Source organism: Ptychodera flava, chromosome 20, assembly GCF_041260155.1.
Source record: "Ptychodera flava strain L36383 chromosome 20, AS_Pfla_20210202, whole genome shotgun sequence".
Lineage (NCBI taxonomy): Eukaryota > Metazoa > Hemichordata > Enteropneusta > Ptychoderidae > Ptychodera > Ptychodera flava.
The window spans coordinates 38440457-38465720 of record NC_091947.1 but is presented as its reverse complement, the minus strand read 5'-3'; the positions used below and the strand labels follow the sequence as shown (position 1 = coordinate 38465720).

General features: G+C 39.1%; 1 protein-coding gene and 1 long non-coding RNA gene across 4 annotated transcripts in view; one reads left to right on the top strand and one right to left on the bottom strand.

Moving 5' to 3' along the window:
• Positions 1-25264, top strand: part of LOC139120882 (metaxin-2-like) — a 213640-nt gene that overhangs the window by 84369 nt on the left and 104007 nt on the right. For all 3 annotated transcript variants that reach the window (XM_070685503.1, XM_070685504.1, XM_070685505.1), the window contains exons 3-5: positions 8518-8637; positions 18697-18773; positions 24030-24122. In XM_070685503.1, coding sequence (XP_070541604.1) covers positions 8518-8637; positions 18697-18773; positions 24030-24122 — 290 coding nt within the window. The remainder of the gene's footprint in view (positions 1-8517; positions 8638-18696; positions 18774-24029; positions 24123-25264) is intronic.
• LOC139120884 (uncharacterized) overlaps positions 1-25264 on the bottom strand; it is a 466659-nt gene that overhangs the window by 434639 nt on the left and 6756 nt on the right. The gene's annotated exons all lie outside the window — the stretch shown is intronic.

Here is a 25264-nt window from a genome sequence, read left to right as displayed (position 1 = left end):
TAATTTTAAAGGTCAATTAACACGATAGGAACTAATTCGGGATAATTGGATGGTGAAGTAATGTCAATGTAATCTGCAAAATGTAACCTCATCTGCGTTTCTTTTTAAGTTACACTCTTAATTTTATAAGCAATTTGTAATATCACAACGTTCACCTACAGGGCACCTCATTAGGGAAAGACTACATTAACTTGCATGGTACCATGGTAGCTATTGGGATGGGTATCCGTCCGGTGTCAGTCTGTATGTATATATGTCCGTTTCTGGGGCGTCCGTCAACTCAAATATCTTGAGAACCACAGTACTTACTGATTTGAGATTTGTTGTGTAGATGCAAAATATGATTTGGAGAAACTGTTTTTTTTTAATTTTTTGATGTTGTTGAAAATCTGCAAATTAGTGCCAAAAAGTCGTTTTTGGTAAAAAATCTTCTTCTTCATAACTGCTTGTCAGACAGCTTTGTTATTTGGTATGCAGGTCCCTAGGGATAACCCAACTTAGATTTCTTCAAATTGTGATGAAATATGCAAATCTGTATTTTTAAGGAATTTTTTTGTCATGTTTGGTCAAAACTTTATTTCATCAAAACTGCTTGTTTGACAGCTTTTATATTTGGTATACAGGTTCCTACAGGTGAACTAAATATGATGCATTGAAATATATGACAAAATCTGCAATCTGTTTTCTTTCCTGTATTTGATATCCATCCACAGGGTCCCCAGGTATGATCCACAGGGGATCAAGGATGAAATTAAAGCCCCAGTGCTGCTAACTTTTGATGATAATTTCACCATTTTTATTTTGAATGTGAACCATAATTCCTTGTTCTTCTCCCCAAAGAATGTTGATATACACAGTATCCAGCTTGCTAACTCAGCCCCTATGGTTGTAAAGTGCATTGTTATTGTTGAAAACTGACTTCTGATCCAGACTAAAATTCAAATGTAAACAATATTCATGCATATTACACATATAGATGCTGAGTTGACAAGCTAAATAGTGGGTGTTTCAACACTCTTTGGGGAGTAGAATAAGAAGTTGTAATTGATTTATAAAATAAAAATAATGAAAAAAACCATCAAAAGTTAGCAGCACTGGGGCTTTAATATTAATGCTGTGTCCATGCAGAGGGGCTCATGAATGCAGATATCTGAGATATTCCTGTGCCAATTCGTTTCAAACTTGGTAAAAGGATACTACACTATGGCATAAATATGCAGGTATATTTATATTGGTGTGGCATGCATAATTAGTGCTAATTTGCATAATTCGGGATTAGAGCACTGTTTCTGGTACGACTGTGCAAAATTTGATGAAACTTTGTGCAGATGTTTTTCACACAGAGTTCTATTATCAGTCAATGACATATGTCAGTATTGCATCAATTAATTGCTAATTTGCATATTTGATGAATTTTTGCAATTAGGATGATGTCAAGAATATACTGCAACAGATTTAATGAAACAAATGGCACAAATCTTTAGCACATAGCTCTACAATAGTGTACAAAGACACTTAGCAGTATCATGTTAATTATTGCTAATTTGCATATTTCGTTCCTTTTCCTATTTAGTCGGCTATCTCCAGAAATACTGTTTTAAATTTTATGAAATGTGGTGCAGATGTTGATTTGTCAGCATTATAATACTATGTGAACACATTAAGGAGTATCATGTCAATTAATTGCTTATTTACATATTTAATGAACTTTCATAATTATTGTCATATGTCTAATAATGCTACATCAAATTTAATGAAACATGGTACAGATTTTTTCCTTCCAGTAGTCAAATGGCATGCAAAGATATGTAGCAGTTGCTTATCAATTAATTGTTTATTTGCATATTTAATGAATTTTGGTAATTAGGCTGATATGTCAAGAAATAGTTCAACAAATTTCATGAAACTTGGTGACAGATGTTAAGCTCAAATTGCTTTAACAGTGAAAAAGACATTTATTATGAGTGTCAATTAATTTGAACTTTCCTAATTAGAGTGATATATCCACAAATACTGCGTTGAATTTGATGAAATGTGGTACAGATTTTGATCTCATAGTGTTGTAAATACAAATCAATGACACTTAGTGGTATCATACATATATATAAATTAATTGGTAGTTTGCATTTACATAATGGATATTTCATCATATTTGTTTTTAGGGTGAATGTTCAAAGTACTGCATCAAACTTTATGAAATATGGTACCGTTGATAATCTGTCAGTGTTAGGATAGGATGCAAAAATGTTTGGCGGCATCCTATTGATTAACTATGAATTGATTCATTTTGATGACCTTTTGTAACTAGTATGGCAGCTTACAGTAGCCCTCTCAGAGGACTTGTAATGAACCCTTTTCCTGCCAGACAGTATAAATTCCCCAGCAGGCAAGTAAAAAGCAGTTTGAGCCAAAACACGACGTATTTTCACCCACTTGGCTTGGTCTGTTATAGCATCTTTAGTCCAAAAAATCAAGTTAACAGTATTTATGTTTTCAACAACCTTCAAATGTACAGTATTATGTTAAAATACACCATATGGAATATGTTGTGTTTCATTAATTTAACCATCTTGACCTGGTGGTGAAATATGGACTTGGCAGGAAAAGAGTTAAAGTAGCCATTAACGAGTGGGGACTGTGTCATTGTCAATGACTTGTTTCATTGCGGACCAATTTTTGCAACTTTTTATGTAAGACACACAAGAACTGTTGAGAAATTTGGATCCAAGATAATTCTAGATGTCGTAATCACCCCCCCCCCTCCCCCAGTGGAAGGCATTTCACTATCTGTAACTAACTGAAGTGCTGTTAACATTCAAATGATAGCACTCATAGCATTAATAAAAAATCTGAACTGACTTGACCAAAGTTGATAAAACTTGCTATACATTGAAGATACTGTGATATAACATTACTGAAAATCATTGAGCAGTTTAATTTCAGCCGATTCCTTATTTACATATTTAATGAACTTCATTTATTTGGGATATCTATCTGAATTTACTCGACTGAAGTTGATGAATCTTGCTACATATATTGAAGATACTATAAAACAACAGTATTGAAAGTCATTAAGCTTTTTTACTTCAGCCAATTCCTAATTTGCATATTTAATGAACTTTCCTAATTAGGGATATTTATCTGTATTGACTAGACCAAATTTGACGAAACTTGCTTTGTACATTAAAGATAATATGATACAACATTGAAGTCCATTCCTAAGTTTCATATTTTAATGAACTTTCCTGATTGGGGTTATATACTTGAATTTAGAATTAATATGTGGTGAATATTATTCATTATGTTGATCATAACACTTTCAATGAAGTTGCAAACATGTTGCAAAGGTTCAAATTCACACATAACTGCAATATATACACGTAAGCATTTTCAGTTCGTGTGTGGTTCTTACATTTGATCGGGAAGCAGGTTCCACCATGCTTTGATGAGCCAGGTAACTTGTTTGAGAATGCGCCTGGGATGTTTCAGCCTAGTCTGATACTTGTTGGCTATGCAACGTATACACAGTCAATAAGCAACAAAACCGGAGAGCGGAATGTGCCGGTATCGCGGCATATAAACATGTACGTATCGCCGGTTATGTTACGGTTACAATAAACGGTTACGTAACAGTTTATGATGGAGAATGCATGTGACCATCACGTAACCGGTACTTTTAAGTCTACCTTAAACTCGTCTTTTCATGCAGTGATAAAATCACCTGCATCAACATTGTCAACAAGTATAAGGCACTGTAGCTGGTAGCCATGTCTGCCAGCAACAGAGGTATTCTAATTTTATGTAAATGTTGAGCATGCGCACTAAAATTGTCACCATAGTCGGCAAGTAACTTGATAGGCATAACACTAGTTCCGAGCACACACCATGCTGTTGATCAGCAACTTGTATAACAATCTTTGTTCTGAGTGTACTTTTTAGCTCCGCTATCAGCGACGCAGAACTTATCAAACAGGTTGATTTTCTCTCGTCGTCCATCATCTGTCCATCCGTCATCCATCAACAATTGCCTTTTCTCCTCTGAAACCGCAAGTCCAATTGCTTTGAAATTTCATTTGCTTACTTAAGTTTGATCAAATCGTGGTGTAATTTGCATATTTCTATTTTTGAGGCATTTTTTGCTGTTTTTGGTAAAAAAATCTACTTCTCTGAAACCGCGTGTTCGATTGCTTTGAAATTCAATATGCGGTTTACTTAACGGTGACTTCAGTTTGATTTGTTCAAATTGTGGTGAAATTTGCATATTTGTAATTTTAAAGCAATTTTTGTCACTTTTGGTCAAAAATCTTCGTCTTCAAAACTCCTGGTCAGATAGCTTTGATATTTAGTACATAGGTCCCAGAGGATGGTCTTCTTCAGATTTGTTAAAATTGTGCGAAATATGCAAATTTGTATTTTAAGGCAATTTTGCCGTTTTTGGTCAAAAAATGTGTTTCTCAAAAAGGACTGGTCTGATAGCTTTGAAATTTAGTATAAAGGTTTCTACAGATGAACTAAGTAATAAACATTGAATTTCTGATGAAATCTGTAATTTTGTAATTTTGGGGCAATTTTCACCATTTTTGGTCAAAATATATGTATTTCCAAACCACTCATCTGATGGCTTTGAAATTTGGTATAGAGGTTCCTGCAGAATAAGATAATGTTTATTGAAATCATGACAAAATCGGCAATTTTGTATTTTGGGGTCAATTTTTACAATTTTTGGTCAAAAAATGTATTTCTCCAAAATTGCTGGTCTGATAACTTTGAAATTCGATATACAGGCTCTTAAAGATGAACTAAATATGATATAGTGAAATTATGATGAATCTGCATTTTTGTATTTTTGGGGTAATTTTTGCCATTTTTGGTCAAAAAATGTGTTTCTCAAACACTGAAAGTCTGATAGCTTTGATATTTAGTATACAGGTTCCAAGGGGTTATTTTAATATATGATTTATTGAAATTATGGTGAAATCTGCAATTTTTATTTCTAGAGGCAATTTTTGCCATTTTTGATCAGAAAATTTCATTCTCAAAAAATTACTCATCAGAGAGCAATTGGTTTACACGTTCTTAGGGATAATCCAATGTGATATATTCAAATTATGATGAAATGTTCAATCTTGTACTTTTTACAGCTATTTTAGCCACTTTTTTATGGCTACTGAAGTAGGCTATCAAAAATTTCCACTTCTTCATCAACATGTGTCAAAAATAGATATTCTCTACATAAACACAGCGGAGGAATATCAGCCATTGTTATTTTAAGATATGATTTGAGCAGTAATTTCAAAATTGTCACTACTGTATCCAGGGATTCTGTAATGCTAAGTGAGTTACTTTTTTGGCAATGATTTTCTATCACAGTCACTTGCGGTTTGAAACCTGTTCAAGGCCACTGTTTGCATTAGAAAAGTAGTGCATACAGCAGCCTTTCAGTATGTATCGAACCACAAGTGAGTTTGTATCAATGTGATCATGGTATACCAGTTTATGAGATCTTGAGAATGTAAATCTTGTCAGAAATGTTTTCCTGTTTACAGTTTCTTTGGATGTAAGTGGATTCTTGAAAGTGATTGGCAGTTCAAATGGTGTTCAAATAGCCATGCATAAATTAGCATAAGTTAAGAATTTACAGCAGATTACATGGGTATGCTTGACCATAAGCCCCTCCACTAATATAGCTGCAGTTTTGAGTTGCCTTACGTGTACTCTGGGACAAGTACGGGAGCACTTTTCTGTGCCCTTTTCCCTGGCCGTTGAATTGATAAGGTCCAATATAAGTCTAGATTGCCGGAACTTCATAAGTACATTACACAGCTTAGCTGCAGTACTATAGCTTGATTTTTCCGTGACCAGGCAGTGTCAAACTACTGTTCCGGGGCTAGGCAATACTTTGCTATTCCAGAGTAAGTCAATTCGGTATCAGCACTATGCTAATGAAGAATGATATCAAATCAAACTACTACCTGACATCTGACCATGTGACTGAAGGATGTTTGATAAAATTTCATCAATTCATGAGGAGACACAGCTTGCTGATACAAAAAGGGTCTTAAGATTATTTCTGGAACATAAGGAACTCCTCCGAACTATCTGAATGCACAAAGTACATATTTGTCATGTCAGATCACTTTTTACGCTCCCATATATGCATATGTATATATGCAAATGGGAGGTATTCGTATAAGGTGGCAAAATGGCGTCTGTGTGTATGTATGTAAGTATGTATGTATGTCTGTTAGTCCGTCCACATCAAGAACTCCTTAACCGTAGCACCTACTGTCTTAGTATTTGGTGTACAGGTGCACCTAGGGCAGGAGATGTGAATTTGTTCAAATGAACATGTCAGTGCTAAAAATATGCAAATGAGGGAAAAAAAGGAAAAATCCTACAAATGGCCAAAACTCAGTAAGCATTGGTCAGATTTGGTTGAAACTTGGTATGCAGATTTATTTAGGTATTCTAAATTATGTGTGCAAAAATTTGGATGAAATTAGCATGTTTGTATTTTTAGGGTATTTTTCTCGTTTTTAGTCAAAAAATCTTGTTCTCTGAAATCGCTCGTCTGATTGCTATGAAACTTAATATTCATGTTCCTCAGAATGACCTCAGTCATGCTTGTACAAATTGTATTGATATTGTCATATTTGTAATTTTGGGGCAATTTTCCCAATTTTTGATAAAAAATTTTTTAATCCAAAAACTACTGATATGATAGCTTTGATACATATATTTGGTATACAGGTATCTAAGATTAATCTCAATATAATGTATTGAAGGTATGTTGAAACTGGCAATTTTTTTTTATTTTGGGGCAATTTTTGCCTTTTTTGGTCAAAAAATTTTTCTCCTAAAACTTCTGATCTGGTAGCTTTGATATCTAGTGTACAGGTCCCTAGGGTTTATGTTAATTAGATATATTTAAAATGAGGATGAAATCTACAATTTTGTATTGGGGGGGGGGGCAATTTTTCTCATTTTTGGTCAAAAAATTTGTTTCTCAAAATTTACCAGTCTGATTGCTTTGATATTTAGTAAACGGGTCCTTAGGGTTTTTGTTAATAAGATATATTGAAATTAAGTTAAAATCCGGAATTTTGAATTTTTGGGGCAACTTTGGGAAACTTTCAGTTTTACTGGGATATCTTTCATTTTGTATTTTTAAGATTTTTTTTGGTAATTTTATACCTACTGGAACTAAGAGTATATAATGTGGTGATTTAGTAAGCATTTGATATGGTAAACTGTATTTGGTGTTGAAATGCGGTAAAAAAATCCTGGCAGATTTTGAAAAAATTCCAAACAAATGCCAATAAAAAATTCAGCCAGAGAAGGTTTGACAAAAAGAAAAGGTGGGAGAGTGGGGAAAAAAGAATGTACAATGGATCGGATAAAAAAGATTATGTACCTCATCGATCTTCCAGACACCATCCCTTATCAAATGGTCCACCCCGATGTATTTTTTTGCACAATTAACAATGCAGTGTATTTTAGTTTAAGATGTCAAGTTAGGTAAGGATTTGAAAGGAATAGTCAAGTTCACCACAGTTTAACTTTATCTCTTGTGTCATCATCCTTGTGTAATTGGTTAAGTTTGTAAGTTGTTCCAGATGTGGATGCACCAGCTGTTCTGGAAGAAAACAATGTTTACTTTTTCCTGTAGAGTTTCTGAGTTGATGATTGTATGTTGAAATTTCTCCATGTATCTGGTGTATGGGCAAAGGGTAAACATTGGTTGCATGTTATGTATTTCAGTCTATGTCAAATATTGTAAATGAAAAATCAAGAACAGTAACTTTGTGCTTGTAAAAGATAACATATTTGTCAATACATAAACTGCCTTGCAGATTGATTTTCTGAAAGATTATCACAGAAGTAGAAAAGGAAAAGAAACTAATCAAATTGCTGTAACATATTCACTCTCAGTGCCTGTATAGGCCAATACTTAACTATTTTACCATTACATTCCGCTGTTTGTTATATCTTTATCACTCTCGGACACTCCATGGGCCAAGGCACACTTGGGGTCAATGTCATCACTCTGTGCCAGTCTGTGTATGTCAGTCTGTCTGTATATGTATGTCCATGTTTCACACAATTGTTGACTTGTTTTGATAACTATATGGGAGCGAACAGTGATGTTGTCACTATTTTTTAATGTTTGAGATGGAAATTAAACTTGATTTATTTAACAGATTTTACCAATTGAAACAAAATAAACTTTGAATGATAAGACCAATAGTTCTTGAAATACTGATTTATAAATGCTGAATTGCCCATTTTTCTGACAATCTTCTGAACAATCATTGGTTTTAGATTTTGAGAAAATCTGAATGTCAGTTGTGTGCTTAGATCCTGACAAGCGACCCAAGATACCTGCAGATTTTCAACATTGCCCTGACAAAGATAATTGGTTCTGAAAAATGGCTCACTATTCAATGAAAGCTTAAATGTAGCTTGGCACTATCACCTGACAATTCTATTTCTTTGATATATTTACTTGTCCATCAGTTCAACAGATTTTACTGCCTGAGACAGCACAAAGTTTAGCTGTGAAGACATTTCTCAGTATGTGTGGCATAAAGTATCAACTTGAGCTCAGAACAAATGCAGAACAGATGTCTCCTTCAGGTATAGTAAACAGTTGTCTTCTCAGTACAAACATTCTTTCAATTCATACCTGACAGCATGCTAACTTTGGGACATAAAAATAAATTATTGACATTTGCATTGCTGTCACAGACAAATGTTCTATGAAAGCAACTGCAATGATGGTACATGTATAAAACTCTACAATTGCCGCAGCGTAAAGTTTCCCTTATAGGTGTAAATAGATCTATCTGAAAACTGATACAAGGATATTGTGCCATAGATTTTTTGATCATTTTTAGCTCACATTTGGTATAAGTATACCGGTATGTACACAAGAGAGCTCATCTTACAAGGTGAATCAGTCATTTGCATCTCAGTACTAAGCATGTCTGTGTATGTAAGTATGTGTATGTATGTGTGTATATATATTTATATATAATCCCCCATATTCCGAACGAGTGTGGCTGCGTCGCGGACGAGTGATTCCCCGTGTAGCGGCCGTATCCCTCCGAGCCGTAGGCGAGGGGCAATACGGCTGCTACACAGGGAATCACGAGTCAGCGACGCAGCCACACTCGTTCGGAATACGGGGGGATTATATATTTATCACATGCATAGACCCAGCTTTCCGTGAATAAACCTTCAAGGAATGATAATTACTGGGAAAAAAACAAGAGGGAGTATTTTACAAGAATTCATACGCTTGTGTTATGCGATCGTGGCTGGGTCACAGCTGACTTGACTGCGGTCAGCTCAACATGTTGAGGCTGCTCCTATGGATAATTAGCGTCTCTTGTAGGGCTTTTTCTGTGCGAATCAAGCGGGAATAGGAAAGACTATGGATTTTTAATGCAAGGTATTTATTTGGTACTTACTATAACATCAATTTTAGTGAAAATTCATTCATAAAATTATTGGACGTACAAGTGGGACGTCGCGACACTCAGCCGGCGGCTGGCGAGAACGGGTTATTTTTGTCAATATTCGAACATCATTCAAATAATCCTGCTTTGCAAAGTTTGTATGAAATTTTCAAAATTAACAATTATTATGTTTTATGAAATTGTCAATTTTATGTTTAATATTTTACGAATAAAATGAGTGTGTTTTAATATAATGAAGAACAGTGTTCGGCTCTGACTCAATCGGTAAGACTACATACAAGCAACGAGTCTTAAGCTCAGACGCGAGACAATGGAAGTTCAACAACAAGGTACAATACAGGAAACGTGATGCACAATATGCATGGACAAAACAATAGCTTGCACCTTTAAATGCACTGATAACATTGTGAACTTGTCGCTCTTGCAAAATAAAATAGCGTTTCTTCTGATGAGTCTCAAGTCCGGAGTATCGTCATTGCTGTCAGAAATAATGTACGCTCTTCACTTCATCGGCGCGCCCCGGGGGCTCGACTGGTTGACTGCCGCGGCAGCATTGATCATGAAGTTGAACTTGAAACCCGTCAATGTTGCTTCAGAAAACATTCTTACTGCTGTAGCGACGATTGGTACGTGTCTTGGGTTATCGGCTATGCTTATTATGTTGTTTGATGGACATCGAGAAGGGTAATTTTGATGAGGTAGACAACACAAAATGCCGGTAACACATACCGTATTAAAATGTCAGCGGTGTACAAATTAAACGTTTCAATCGAAATCAACAACGAAGAAACACAAATTCATAAAAATTCTAGTATCGACGGTATTTTGTATTCTACACATATATTTTAATACTCCATATTTCCTTATGTTTCATTACCCTCCCACTTTTGCATTTCAGGGATTTGAAAATAATTTCTGAACAGCTGATTTTTTATCACAACTGGAAGTTGTGATATAGGGTTAGTTTCAACCGGTGTCAGACGTCGTCCATTTTCCGTAAACGACAAAAAGTCAAAAACCGCTGAACAGACTGCATTGATATTTGGTACCGATATTTAGACTGGTTCAAAGGTTCTGATTTCGAAAAATGGAGCCAAACGGAGCAGCGGTTAGATAGTTTTGGGAAATTTCTAACCCCCCTTTTAACTAATTGATTTTAGGGGTCTTTCATATATGTAGTTTTGGAATGTACACCAATCCTGCATTTTGGACTATTTAATGAGTTGTGGAACAGAAATGAGGTTTAGATGAATGTTAGAAATATACAGGATGGCTGATTCAAAGTATCAGAGATTTTCATGCGCTTTTGGTAATAAAATTGATAAAAAAGAACATATTTAATGTTTTAGATTTCTCACATTTGTTATGACCCTTAACATTACAGACTTGATGACATAACTAGCTGCTGGACCTGTTTACTGGCGCATTGATTTAAAGACAAAGATCGTTTTATTTTGTGATAAGGACGTGTGATTTCGTAAAGTGGAATCTGTGTTTTATCACAGATGTGTTTTGTGATTACACCTAGCTATCTGCCTTCCGTACTCTTCACTGTCGTCCCCTTAGCCAATCGGCTCTTCTACCCATGGCTGTTATCAATCCTCCTTCCCAGCCAATCAGCCACGTTTGCACACGACACTACATATCAAGCCTTTGTCTCATCGCTCCCATTCATTCATTCATTCATTCATTCAGCCGCTGGGTTCATGCCATACCAGCTCAGCCTTCGACCGACCAGCGGCAACTAAGTCACCTATGAACTCTCTGACGTCACTTCCCGAAGTTCCACTCCGGAACGTAAACAACACAATCCAAGATGGCGGCGCCCTACGTTCCAACAACGTCGATGTCATCCCCTCCTCATCGTCACGCGTCATCCAACACCTTGCTACAGACCCGCGGTACGCCTCCAGAAAGCCTACCACATATCAAAATGGTGTCTCCAGCGATTCGTCGCGATATCCTGGCAGGAAAGGATGGGAATCTTGCCTACTCATTCCGGCTATGGTTCAAGCGACGGACTTCTGCTGCTTATCCACACCTTCAAGCCGACGACCTGCATATTTCCATGCGTACATGAATGAACATACATGCCACTGCCAGGCAAAAGACGACGCTCACGAAGGCTCCATCGACATGGGCACGTCCTCGTGTTCAAACCATAAGTCACCGGACTCATTACTTTGCTATAAATATCTGGCATCTTCCAGCTCGTCAAGCGTCTGAACCAATTTGAAACGTACTACCGCACCTCGGAACAAGCTGCAGGCCGACTACTGCCCAAAGACGTGGGACTTCGGCACATCTTCGAGTTCAACCATAAGGTATCGGACTCTTTTATTACTCTGCTATTTCCGACATTTTCTAGCTCGTCAGTACGTTGGACAAGTTGCAGGCTGACTACGAGTAACCATAGACTGACTTTGCTTGGCCATATACCGCCCATGGCGATGTTTTCCTGGCCTATGTCGAGCCCGGTTTTTCTGTCACGTCCGACCGCTCAATCCGACCCATCGTACCAATCCAGCGCCAGCTCCGCATCCGAAAGAATTTCATATTAAGCTTTTTTCAGATGACTGCGGATCAGTACATCGTATCACGTCCAGTAAGAATCGACAAGAGGATCAGTTGACTGACCGACGACTATATCAGTTTCCGTTTCAGATTAGTAATTAGTCGTGCGTAGCCCGTCATAAGACAGCTTGCTGCACAGGGAAAACAACGGACCTTGACCCTGTGACGTCAAACAAACTCAGTCTTAGGACCAAAGATGGCGGCGCCCACGGTGTCAAGTGGCCCCATCGTCACTCAACTTTATGTCGAACAAGATCACAGGCGACTATTTAAGTAACATCTGCATGATTTCAAGCATACTAACGAGTCCTTCCGACCGGCAGTTCACAACGATCTACACACGGCCTCACTTCCTGTTTGACTAGCATTTCCTGTTTGACTGAAAGCGAAACAAGGTACAGTTTCAATTCAAGACCCAATCGAGTCAAGACTCTGTTTACGCGGTCAACCAACAATGACTAGCATTTCTCCGAGCATGTAAATATGCGGCAGCTCAAGGCTAGCCCTACCTGATGAACTTTCAGACTGTTAAGCGAAGAGTTAGATGCGTATCAACATGACACTCCTGCGTTTGCGGACAATCAAGTCTGACTAGCAAATAAATTCAGAGCATACATATGCGGAAGCTGAAGGCTAACTCGCTGTAAAGCATCCTATCGGTGGCCTACTTAACAGTCGTCTCACCAATCGGACGTAACCTGCTCCCAGCTACCTATTGGACTTTACAGACCAGTTTCACCTGTCAGTTAATGTGTCACCAAGCGCAGCTGCTGGATGTCACCTGATGATCTCTCCGTACTTCTACCTTGGATTACGCTGCGGTGCCACAAGAAAGAGCCAACAAACTACAGCTGGAGATCGAGAACGACCGGTCATTCTATACCGCCTTTCAGACTGATGTTTGCCATCTCGTTGGCGTGTTCTGTCTGCTGGGGTGGACTTGGCAATGAATCTTGCCGCCTTCGTTTTTTGTCTTATGCTACGATAAGGCCATGACTTACCTTTTACGTTGAAATTACTACTTATTAGTAGTTCGGTTTTGCTAGCATTCGCCTACTTGTCGCTCGTTTGTTTACCTGTTTGCAGCTCATGTTACCTGGCTCTCTTCGGTTTGCATGCATTATCGTGCCCCCCTTTTTTAGCATGTCGACTTGGCCATCCTGCACAAGCGTTTTCCCAGCTTTGCATGTATTGCGCAGTCTGCAGTCTGGCCTTACATGCGGCCCACGCAATTTGCTCTTCATACAGCGTAGCGATGTTTTTCACGTTTCTTTTTCCTTTCATTTTAGATGCACCGTTTCAAACTACTGTGTCACTCCCTGGAAGCCGAACCCTGCAGCTGCACTCGTCGGCAATCTCACAAGCATCTCAGCGAAACATACGAAAACAAAAACATTTGCTAGACCCATGGATACCTTACCACAAACCGCATAACGCCATCACGTCAGCACTTTGACTTTGTGGATTGTACAATTCACATCAGTGTGACTGGAGTAACATGCTTTCTTCCAGAACACTTTCACTTTCAAAGCAAAGAACTACATACTTCATCCTTTGCCATTTAGCAGTATTACAGTTTTCTAGTAATGTCTCATAAATGCCACTTTTTTCCCACATCAGTTTCCTCATTTCGAAAGAACTGGCATTTAACGCTGTCATGGACTTCACACTTCGTTCGACCAGCAACATGCCATTGTAGAGGCTTTGCTTCGCATGCTCGGACATTGTGCCAGTTAACAGCGACGTTCCGCTTTGCCTGATCCGTTCACTGCTCTACAGGGAAATCCCAGACCACCTTTTAGGTAGATGGTCTAGCAACTGCCACCGACTTACATGTACATAAGAACATCTGAAATTTTCCCTGCGTCACATTTTTCAACGGCTAGCAGACCACCTTTAAGGTAGACGGTCTAGCAACCGCTACCGACTTTACATGTACATAAGAACATCAGAAATTTCCCTGCGTCACACTTTTCAGCGACGTTCCACTTTGCCTGATCCGTTGACTGCTGCTCTACATGGAAATCCCGGACCACCTTTAAGGTAGACGGTCTAGCAACTGCTACCAACGTACATGTACATCAGAACATTAGAAATTTGTACCACGCCTTTCAACGGCTAGCTTCCTTACTGTGTGAACACTCAAACACTTATCTACTGCGGTCTTGTTGTTTCTTCAAGTCTGCCGTATTTCACCGCATCAACAGACCCACACGGTTACACGTCTTGTTGTGTTCCATGTCTGCGTTTTGCCATCGGGACTCACTGGGTGCACACTCAAACACATTTTAACGGCTGCCTATTCGTCATGCAAGTCAGCCTCATTCCATTGCATTATGACTCACACGTTACATGTCTCGTCGTGTTTCACGTCTGTGTTCTGTCACCTAACGTTCCTACATGTACGTTGTTTCCACCTGGGCTCGCACAGTTTACCTGTCCCCCAGGACCCCCTCCCCCCAAGCCGTATCATCACCACGGTGATCCCTTGGGCGCGAGAACCTTGTCTTCGTTCCATGTTTCCACCCGGGCTCGCACAGTTTACCTGTCCCCCGGGACCCCCTCCCCCCAAGCCGTATCACCACTGCGGTGATCCCTTGGGCGCGAGAACCTTGTCTTCGTTCCATGTTTCCACCCGGGCTCGCACAGTTTACCTGTCCCCGGGACCCCCTCCCCCCAAGCCGCATCACCACCGCGGTGATCCCTTGGGGGCGAGAACCTTGTCTTGTTCAATCCACGTTTCCACCTGGGCTCGTACAGTTTACCTTCCACCTGGGCCCGTACAGTCTTTTCCTCCCACCAGGACACTCAAACACTTTTTAACAGCTGCCTATACGTAATTGCAAGTCAGTCTCATTCCATTGCATTATGACTCACACGTTACATGTCTCGTCGTGTTTCACGTCTGTGTTCTGTCACCTAACGTTCCTACATGTACGTTGTTTCCACCTGGGCTCGCACAGTTTACCTGTCCCCCAGGACCCCCTCCCCCAAGCCGTATCACCACCGCGGTGATCCCTTGGGTGCGAGAACCCCGTCTTTGTTTCATCATGTTTCCCCCTGGGCTCGTACAGTTTACCTGTCCCCCAGGACCCCTCTGTTCCATGTCTGCGTTTTGCCATCCGGAACTCACCGGGTGCACACTCAAACACTTTTTAACAGCTGCCTATACGTCATTGCAAGTCAGTCTCATTCCATTGCATTATGACTCACACGTTACATGTCTCGTCGTGTTTCACGTCTGTGTTCTGTCACCTAACGTTCCTACATGTACGTTGTTTCCACCTGGGCTCGCACAGTTTACCTGTCCCCCAGGACCCCCTCCCCCCAAGCCGTATCATCACCACGGTGATCCCTTGGGCGCGAGAACCTCGTCTTCGTTCCATGTTTCCACCCGGGCTCGCACAGTTTACCTGTCCCCCGGGACCCCCTCCCCCCAAGCCGTATCACCACCGCGGTGATCCCTTGGGTGCGAGAACCCTGTCTTGTTCCATCCACGTTTCCACCTGGGCTCGTACAGTCTACCCTGTCCCCCAGGACCCCCTCCCCCAAGCCGTATCATCACCACGGTGATCCCTTGGGCGCGAGAACCTCGTCTTCATTCCATGTTTCCACCCGGGCTCGCACAGTTTACCTGTCCCCCGGGACCCCCTCCCCCCAAGCCGTATCACCACCGCGGTGATCCCTTGGGTGCGAGAACCCCGTCTTTGTTTCATCATGTTTCCCCCTGGGCTCGTACAGTTTACCTGTCCCCAGGACCCCTGTGTTCCATGTCTGCGTTTTGCCATCTGGACTCACCGGGTGCACACTCAAACACTTTTTAACACCTGCCTATACGTCATTGCAAGTCAGTCTCATTCCATTGCATTATGACTCACACGTTACATGTCTCGTCGTGTTTCACGTTTGTGTTCTGTCACCTAACGTTCCTACATGTACGTTGTTTCCACCTGGGCTCGCACAGTTTACCTGTCCCCCAGGACCCCCTCCCCCCAAGCCGTATCATCACCACGGTGATCCCTTGGGCGTGAGAACCTTGTCTTGTTCCATCCACATTTCCACCTGGGCTCGTACAGTCTACCCTGTCCCCCAGGACCCCCTCCCCCCAAGCCGTATCATCACCACGGTGATCCCTTGGGCGTGAGAACCTCGTCTTCATTCCATGTTTCCACCCGGGCTCGCACAGTTTACCTGTCCCCCGGGACCCCCTCCTCCCCAAGCCGTATCACCACCGCGGTGATCCCTTGGGTGTGAGAACCTCGTCTCCATTTCATCATGTTTCCACCTGGGCTCGTACAGTTTACCTGTCCCCCAGGACCCCCTCCCCCCTGGCCGTATCACCACCGCGGTGTTCCCCTGGGTGCGAGAACCCCTTTACTAACATCATTCTCAATTTCTTCCCTCCTTTTGGGGGTCACTTCAGTCATACTTCCTTCGTTTGGGCTTTGGATTCCATCCTGACCCCCATTTCTCGGGAATTCCACTCCTTTCCCACATTGCGGCCTCTCAGGATGGATTCATCATCAAGGTCATTCAGACCTTGACCCCAAGGTCACCAATGACCGTTGCTCGGTTGCTTGACTGAAGGGGCCCTCTCCCATATATTTTGCTTATATTTTATTATAGGTTAGTTTGCTACTTCTATTTTGACTGTTTTGTATTGTAAGTTTTGATAGTACTTAGTTTGAGATCTGCGAGGGCACTAGTTCTATGCCCTTTACTGCTTTATATTTGCAGTTTCATCTTGTGCGTTATTCTATACTTTGTTGGCATTTACGTTCTCCTTTTGCAATAAACCCTCCTGTCTTTCCTCAACTTAGCGGTGGTGTGTTCACAAAGTGGAATCTGTGTTTTATCACAGATGTGTTTTGTGATTACACCTAGCTATCTGCCTTCCGTACATCTTCACTGTCGTCCCCTTAGCCAATCGGCTCTTCTACCCATGACTGTTATCAATCCTCCTTCCCAGCCAATCAGCCACGTTTGCACACGACACTACATACCAAGCCTTTGTCTCATCGCTCCCATTCATTCATTCATTCATTCATTCAGCCGCTGGGTTCATGCCATACCAGCTCAGCCTATCTCACCACCATCCCCTGTCTCCTCCTCTCTTTTCCCTTTCTTTCAAGTGTCCGGGCTTTGGATTCCATCCTGACCCCCATTTCTCGGGAATTCCACTCCTTTCCCACATTGCGGCCTCTCAGGATGGATTCATCATCAAGGTCATTCAGACCTTGACCCCAAGGTCACCAATGACCGTTGCTCGGTTGCTTGACTGAAGGGGCCCTCTCCCATATATTTTGCTTATATTTTATTATAGGTTAGTTTGCTACTTCTATTTTGACTGTTTTGTATTGTAAGTTTTGATAGTACTTAGTTTGAGATCTGCGAGGGCACTAGTTCTATGCCCTTTACTGCTTTATATTTGCGTTTCATCTTGTGCGTTTATTCTATACTTTGTTGGCATTTACGTTCTCCTTTTTGCAATAAACCTTCCTGTCTTTCCTCAACTTAGCGGTGGTGTGTTCACAAAACATAGTCTATTAGCCTGGAATTGTGATTTTTGCAAATATTGTTTACCCCACTGACAACAGTGTGGTTTGAAAATGGCTGGAATTCGCTACGTCGGGACTTTGTTTTGTGTGTGCATTTGGATAAAAAACGTGTATGGTGTGATCAATCCGTTCAGTGAGAGAACAAAGGACTCTTACAACAGCACACAAATGAACCGCAGACCAACTTTGAGAAGCCCCTATCACTTTCCCTCCAATCTTCCAATATCCCTTGGAAAACTCCGAGGTACTTTGGTTAGATAACATACACTGTGCCTGCTGTGCTATCTCCATTCGATCTCCCTATGCAAGCTTCTGCATGGATCAAACCATTTTGCGCCAGTTTACAGCTACCTGGCTGTTTGATATCAGTGTATTCAACAAAGCTCATGGCACACTTGTTATATATTACAAAACAATAGGACACTGGAGGTCCGGAGACAGTATGTATGTGTGTATGTATGTATGTACCTACGTACAGTATGTCCGTCAACATCAAAAACATGCAAACCGCTGCACGTTTTAGCTTGGTATTTGGTGTGTGGATGCATCCTGGGCTATAGATGGGATTTTGTTCAAATGAAGTTTGCATTGCCAAAATTATGCTAATGAGCTTACAAAATGTGAAAATGGTCAAGAATGAATAACTCTAGAACCGCTGTTTTGATTGCTTTGAAAATTTGTGTGCAAGTACTTTAGGTGAACCTTATACAGTTTTGTGAATATTGTGAAGATATCCTTAATTTTGTATTTTTGCTGAATTTTTTGGTGATTTTTCTCATTTTCAGTAAAAATTCTTCTCTGAAACTGCCAGCCCAATCACTTTCAAATTTGGGTTGGATCTTTGCGCAGGCAAATCTTCTAATTTGTTTATGACAAAATTTGGAAAATTACTATTTTGAGCAATTTTGTCATTTTTGGTCAAAAAATCTTAAACAGCATTTTCTTTTTAAAACCCCTGGACAGGCAGCTTTTATATTTGGTACACAATACACTTCACTAGAATTGTCCTCATTTGCATAGAACTTGAATATGACCTAATGTGAGCCAAGTGTCATTTATGCTATTTTTCTTTCAACCTACAGGAAAACTGCCATTTATTAAAGTTGGTCAACATATTGTGTCTGAGTTTGAACCTATTACAGATTTCTATGCCATGAGGGTAAGTTGTGAATACATAAAGTACAGAAGGTCTTTCCTGGAGTATAGGTAATACAGTCTGTTGCAGTCTGTTGCCATGTAGGTTATTAATGAGCTTTGTCTGTGCAAAACGGGTACCATTTCAGACCATCCAGAACCATCGAGCGATCTGACCCAATTTCAGCTCTCTCGATACCAACTTGCCCGAATTCAGTTTGTTTGGCGGGGCATAGATAGTTGAATGCAAAGATAGAAAATTTCCATTTTGCCTGAAAACTGACAATAGAAAGACAGTGTTAATACTGAGAAGCTTTTCACATAAGTACGTTTCTGATGGCCGTTAGCTGTATAGCCAGAAGTCACAAATAAAGTATTGGCGAAGGAAATATACAAACTTGAAAATCGTCAAACACATTATCAAAATCAGTTCTCTGTTATCAAATCTAATGATCAAAATTTATTTTGATCATTATTAGATGTTCAACAGTTTATTTTTGAGGGCCCAAGCTCTCTTCAGGGCCAGGGCCCCTTATTGTATTTAATGGGGTTCAACTTTCTTCTTCTTCTTCTGCCACTTTTTAGCTCACATTTGGTATACCAACGTGGGGTTATCATATAAGCTGAAGTCAATGGTGTCTGTATGTATGTGTGTATGTACGTATGTATGTATGTATGTATGTATGTATGTATGTATGTATGTATGTATGTAAGTACGTACAGCATGTCCGTCAACATCAAAAACATGCAAACCGCTGCATGTTTCAGCTTGGTATTTGGTGTGTGGATGCATCCTTGGCTATAAATTTGATTTTGTTCAAATGAAGTCTGCATTGCCAAAATTATGCAAATGAGCTTACAAAATGAGAAAATGGACAAGAATTACTAACTCAAACCGCTGTTTTGATTGCTTTGAAAATGTGTGTGCGAGTACCTTAGGTGAACCTCATACAGTTTTACGAATATTGTGAAGATATCCTTGATTTTGTATTTTTGCTGAATTTTTTAGTAATTTTTCTCATTTTCAGTAACAATTCTTCTTCTCTGAAACCGCCAGCCCAATCACTCTCAAATTTGTGTTGGATGTTTGCAAGGCTGTTACTCTTATAATTTGTTGAAATTATGACAAAATTGGGAAATACTATTTTTGAGCAATTTTGTCATTTTTGGTCAAAAAATCTTAAACAGTATTTTCTTTTTAAATCCCCTGGACAGACAGCTTTTATATTTGGTACACAGACATACACAGATGACAATAGTTAGATATGTAGACATTGTCCTGAAATATACAAATTTGTATTTTCAAGACAATATTGTCATTTTTGGTCAAGAAAACTTGTTCTCAAAATTACTTGTTTGATAGCTTTGTGATTTGGTATAAAGTACCGAGGGAAGTTATTAGATAAATTTTCTGCTCAAAGTGTTGGGAAACCCCCAAATTTGTATATTTTAGGTAATTTCTCACTTTGTGACCTTAAATGACCTACACCAACCCAGGATATGTTGTGAGACAGTTTCGAAGGCTGTGAACATAATTTTAACATATTTGGTATCTATTTGTAGGAAAATTTGATTGAGAAAACAAAGCTGAGGTGAATTTTTTCATTACGGACCAATTTTTGCAACTTTTTTATGTAAAGACACAAGAACTGATGAGAAATTTGGATCCAGGATAATTCCAGATGTTGTAATCACCGCCCACAGTGGAAGGCATTTCACTATCTGTAACTAACTTAAGTGCTGTTTACATTAGAATGATAACACTCATTGCATTAATTAAAAATTCCCCAAGGTTGTAAATACATTTCCTGTCATCTTGTGCAGCTGGTCTTATGTAATACCAAGGGGTGGAACATTTGATATTCAGGAGGGGGTAGGGTCTAGAAGATTGATGAGGTAGCATTACTTTTTACCAGATCCCTTGTACATTTTTTTGCTCACTCCCACCTTTTCCTTTCATCAAGCCTTCTCTGTCTATTTTTAGTTGTTGACATTTGCTTATGTATTTAGGATCTGCTTGTCCCATTGCTATAGAAGTTGATATGCATGTTCCTTAAGATGACCTCCAGTACCTAAGTTGGAGACCTTATTTGCTTTTGTCATTCTTGTTTTTCCTGGTTTAAATATTTCTTGAATGGACCAATTCAAACCGAATGTGAGCACATAGTGTCCTTGACGGTATTTTGTTAATTAAATTAATGAACTTTTCTACTTAGAGTGATTAGTCCAGAAACATGTCATCGAATTTGATTAAACTTTGTTCAGATGTTGATCTAACAGTGCCGTAATAGAATTCATTGATACTTAGTGGTATCGGTTATGAAATGTGGTACATGTGATAATCTGTCAGTGTGATAATAGAATGCAAAAATGTTTGGCAACATCTTGTTGATTAATCACTAATTGACTTACTTAAGGTGGAGCTGTATGTTGCCAACACAGTTTTTTTCATAGCAATATTTCTCATCAAAGATGACAAGGAAACCCCCTCATACTATATATTTTCCAAAAGCAGAGACTCTAAAGTTTAGTATGGTAGCAGTATTTTACTCAAAGGATGAAGTGGGTGTATATTTGGGATAAAAAACCTTAATTTTGGTATTAATGATAAAAGTTAATTCAAGTCAAAAACTTGAAACTATTTTCTGAAATGTAATATTTCACTTGAAAGAAGAGTGTTTGTTGTAAAAATAACTTTTATTTGGCATTATCTATCCTCATTCTAAAATGGTAGGGGTTTAAAGACTGACATTCTAAAAAATGGATTAAAATCATGATAAGCGAAATTAAAATGCCTCTTATTCAAAATATAAGAGCTTTATTGCCAAACAAAATAGCTGTATTGTTATATAGTATTTAAAGAACATAATGTGAAAATTTCAGAAAATTTGACCCAGCAAGAGTGGAGTTAAATTCTTTGGAAATCTTGAAATGGGGAGGAGCAAAAAGAAGCCAGGAAATCAGGTGATTTGCATACATTTGCATAAATTAACACTCCTTCATCAGGCAACTTTCGATTGCTTGACAAGCTACAAGGTAAACCCAACCAATATTTTAATCTTGGGTTAACAAATTAATTAAAATTGAATAAATATTCGCAAAAAAGTGATTTTTGAACAAAATATGCTGTGTTGGGTGCAGCGCCCCCTTAAAGTGGCACGCCCATTCCGTAACATTTTTAAAACACATTTTTTTAGTGCCAACGGTCGATATTTGACGTGGTGACTGCGCGCGGATCGCGAGATATCGATAAAAACATGTCTTCAAAAAAGTAAAAGTTTGAATTCCGGTGGCCCACCTAAATTCAGCTTCAGAACATCCAACGTCCGGCACTGGGGCAATTGTCAACTAAGCTATGGAGTACGAGTCAACACTGACAGGTACGCCACAGTACCACTTGCCTCAGTGATCGGTCATGCCCCGTGGGGCTGAGTCTTACTGACTTGGTGATAAAATGATACCAAATGGGAGTGCCTCTTTAATGACCTTTTGTAATTAGGGTGGCAGCCAACATTGGTTTTACATTGTCACAACCATGCAACTCATCGTTAATAACAGACCTAATTAATGAACCGGACTCTTTCCTCTCCAAGGACTTGTAATCAAAGTACCAATTAACAAGTCAGGACTGTGTCATCAACAATGACTTGTCTGGTTGAACTGTGTAGAAATCATTGTCATAACATCAACATAAAACTTTGCTGTACTGAACAGATAGATGCAACTTTCATCGTTGATCTTTGGTACCAATACTAGTATGTACCAATTCCGATCAAATGTGAGCAACACTGTATCATTGGCGCTATTTTTTTTGTATTGATGAAAATATGCAAATAAGCTCACAAAAGCCGTTTTCGTAGAAAATCATCTTTATAACCACTGGTCAGACAGCTTTGATATTTGGTATACAGTTTCCTAGGGATGACCTAACTAAGATTTGTTCAAATTTTGATGAAATATGAAAATTTTTATTTTTAAGGCAATTATTGTCATTTATGTTCAAAACATCTTTAAAAATCTCCTCCACAACTGCTGGTCAGACAGCATTGATATTTGCAATATAGGTCCCTAGAGATGACCTATTTCAATTTGTTTCAATTGTATAGCAATATGCAAATTTGAATTTTTAAGGCAATTTTTGTCATTTTTGGTCAAATGTTTTTTTTACAAAAAAACCTTGGCTTTGACATTTGGTGTACAGCTTCACATGTAAGATCAAAATGTTTTATATTCAATTGTGATGAAATCTACAATTTTGTATTTTGGGGGCAAAATTTGCCATTTTCGGTTAAAAATTTGTTTATCAAAACCTGAATTCTTGTTTGTTAGCTATGTTTGGTATGCAGGTTCCAACAGATTAATGTAATTGGATACATTGAAATTAATTCTAGGGCAAAAACTTTGTTTCTCAAAAATTACCCATGTGATGGTCTCCTAGGGTTTATCTCAAAGTGATATATTGAAATTATGAGGTAATCTTCAACTTTGTATTTTTGCAGCTATCTTGCAAGTGTTGGTTAGGCCATCCTTAAGGTAGTATGCACCTCGAAAGTGAAAGACTTAAACTTTTGCTCTAACTTTCCTCAAGGAATCTTTCAATCATTCTCTTTCAAAATCAAGAATAAAAATAGGGGGTCACCGTGCAAATTTTGGTACTAGAGAAACAAATTACCCAAGATTTACCGATATTAGAAATTCAAAATGGCCGCCATCCCTGTGTTAACTCTATGGAGAAAAATAAAAATTTTCGAATTTCGAAAAACTAAGCCGGTGAAAAGTTTTCTTTCACCAAGAGCTTTAAAATGAATCCCCACATGTGGCATATCAGAAGAGAAGTGTAAAAGTTTGAGAGTCCGCATATCTGTCCCCGAGGTGCGTTCTACCTTAAATTAGCTATTAAAGATATCCACCTTCTTCATCAACACGTGTCATATGTATAGTTATTCTCTACATGACACAGTGGAGCTCTATCAGTTCTTAGGTCACTTGTTTCTTCAAGACTGCTGGTCAGACAGCTTTTACATTTAGTATACAGGTACCATAAGATGACCTCACTGAGATAATGTCATACAGACAGGAAATAGTTAATTTTGTCTCAGTTTCTACAGTAGCTTCAGGGACATCTTCTTCATCAACTCATAAGTCAAAAACAGTAATATTCTCTGCAAGGCACAGCGGAGCTCCATCATCCATCAGGTTGCTTGTTACATTATTTGAAACTCTTAAAACTAGGATTGCCTTAAAATGACCCATTTCTTCATATATTGTCTTTTCCTGTTAGGGAAAGTCCTTGTCAGAAGACATGGTCTTGAGTCAAAAAGCAGAAATGAACTCTTACATGTCTCTTGTCATCAACAACTTATACATGGCAGAGGTAAGTAGTGTAGTCATGCTCTTCCAGACAATGGATAATAGTTTCATTAGTCCCCACAGACACCGTCCAGGGGCACTTATAGGTTTGGTCATGTCCGTGCATGCGTGCGTGTGTGTGTGTGTCGTCCGTTCACGCAGATATCTCAGACATGCCAGGAGCGATTTCATTCAAACTTGGTACAAGGATTACTTCATATGTCATACAGATGCATGTTGATTTCTTTTCCAATATGATCCAATATGGCCGCCGGATATTACGATTTTTAGCTCATATTTGGTTTTACATATAAATACCAAAAAGAGCTTATATGATGAGTCTGAGTGGCGTCTGTATGTCTGTATATTTGTGGGTATGTATGTGCGGATGTATGTCCGTTACACACAAAGGCTCCCATACCGCCAAAGCTACCGTCTCAGTATTTGGTGTACAGGTAGATGTAGGGGTTGAGATGTGAATTTGTTCAAATGAACACATCAGTGTCAAAAATGTGCAAATGAGGTAAGAAAAAGGGAAATACTGCAAGTGTGCAGGAGTGGTGGCAGTGAACTGAATCAGCCCACACATCTGAATAAGAGGATTTTGACCTTTAACCTATTTGTATGCAGGGTACCTATTGTGTTTGGGAGTGGTAGCAGTAACTGAAACAGCTAAGTGGTCATTTCCTGTCATTGTTTATGAACTGTGACATATTAACAGATCTGCTGAAACTATGGATGTCTATTTTTGTACATCCATGGTTGAAAGATTCTCTGCTATGCATGTTGCTAAAGTTGACCTTCAGTACCTAAAGTTTCAGACCTTATTTACTTTTGTCATGCTTAATTTTCTGGTTTAAATATTTCTTGTTGTTTTTCTGGTTGTACTGTGCAGAAATTGTAATAACATCAACGTATAATTGTCCTGCACTGAACAGATAGAAATAGGGCACTTATTGTTGATCTTTGGTATGTACCAATTCTGATCAAATTTGAGCGACACCGTATAATTGCGGTATTTTTTTTATGTAGAAAGCCATAACTCAGACATGTTTCAACCGATTTTATTCAAAGTTGGTACAAGGACATTGACCAATATCATAGATATGCACTTCAATTTGTTTTGTGATACGATCCAATATGGCCGCCAGGCGGCCATTTTGTAAT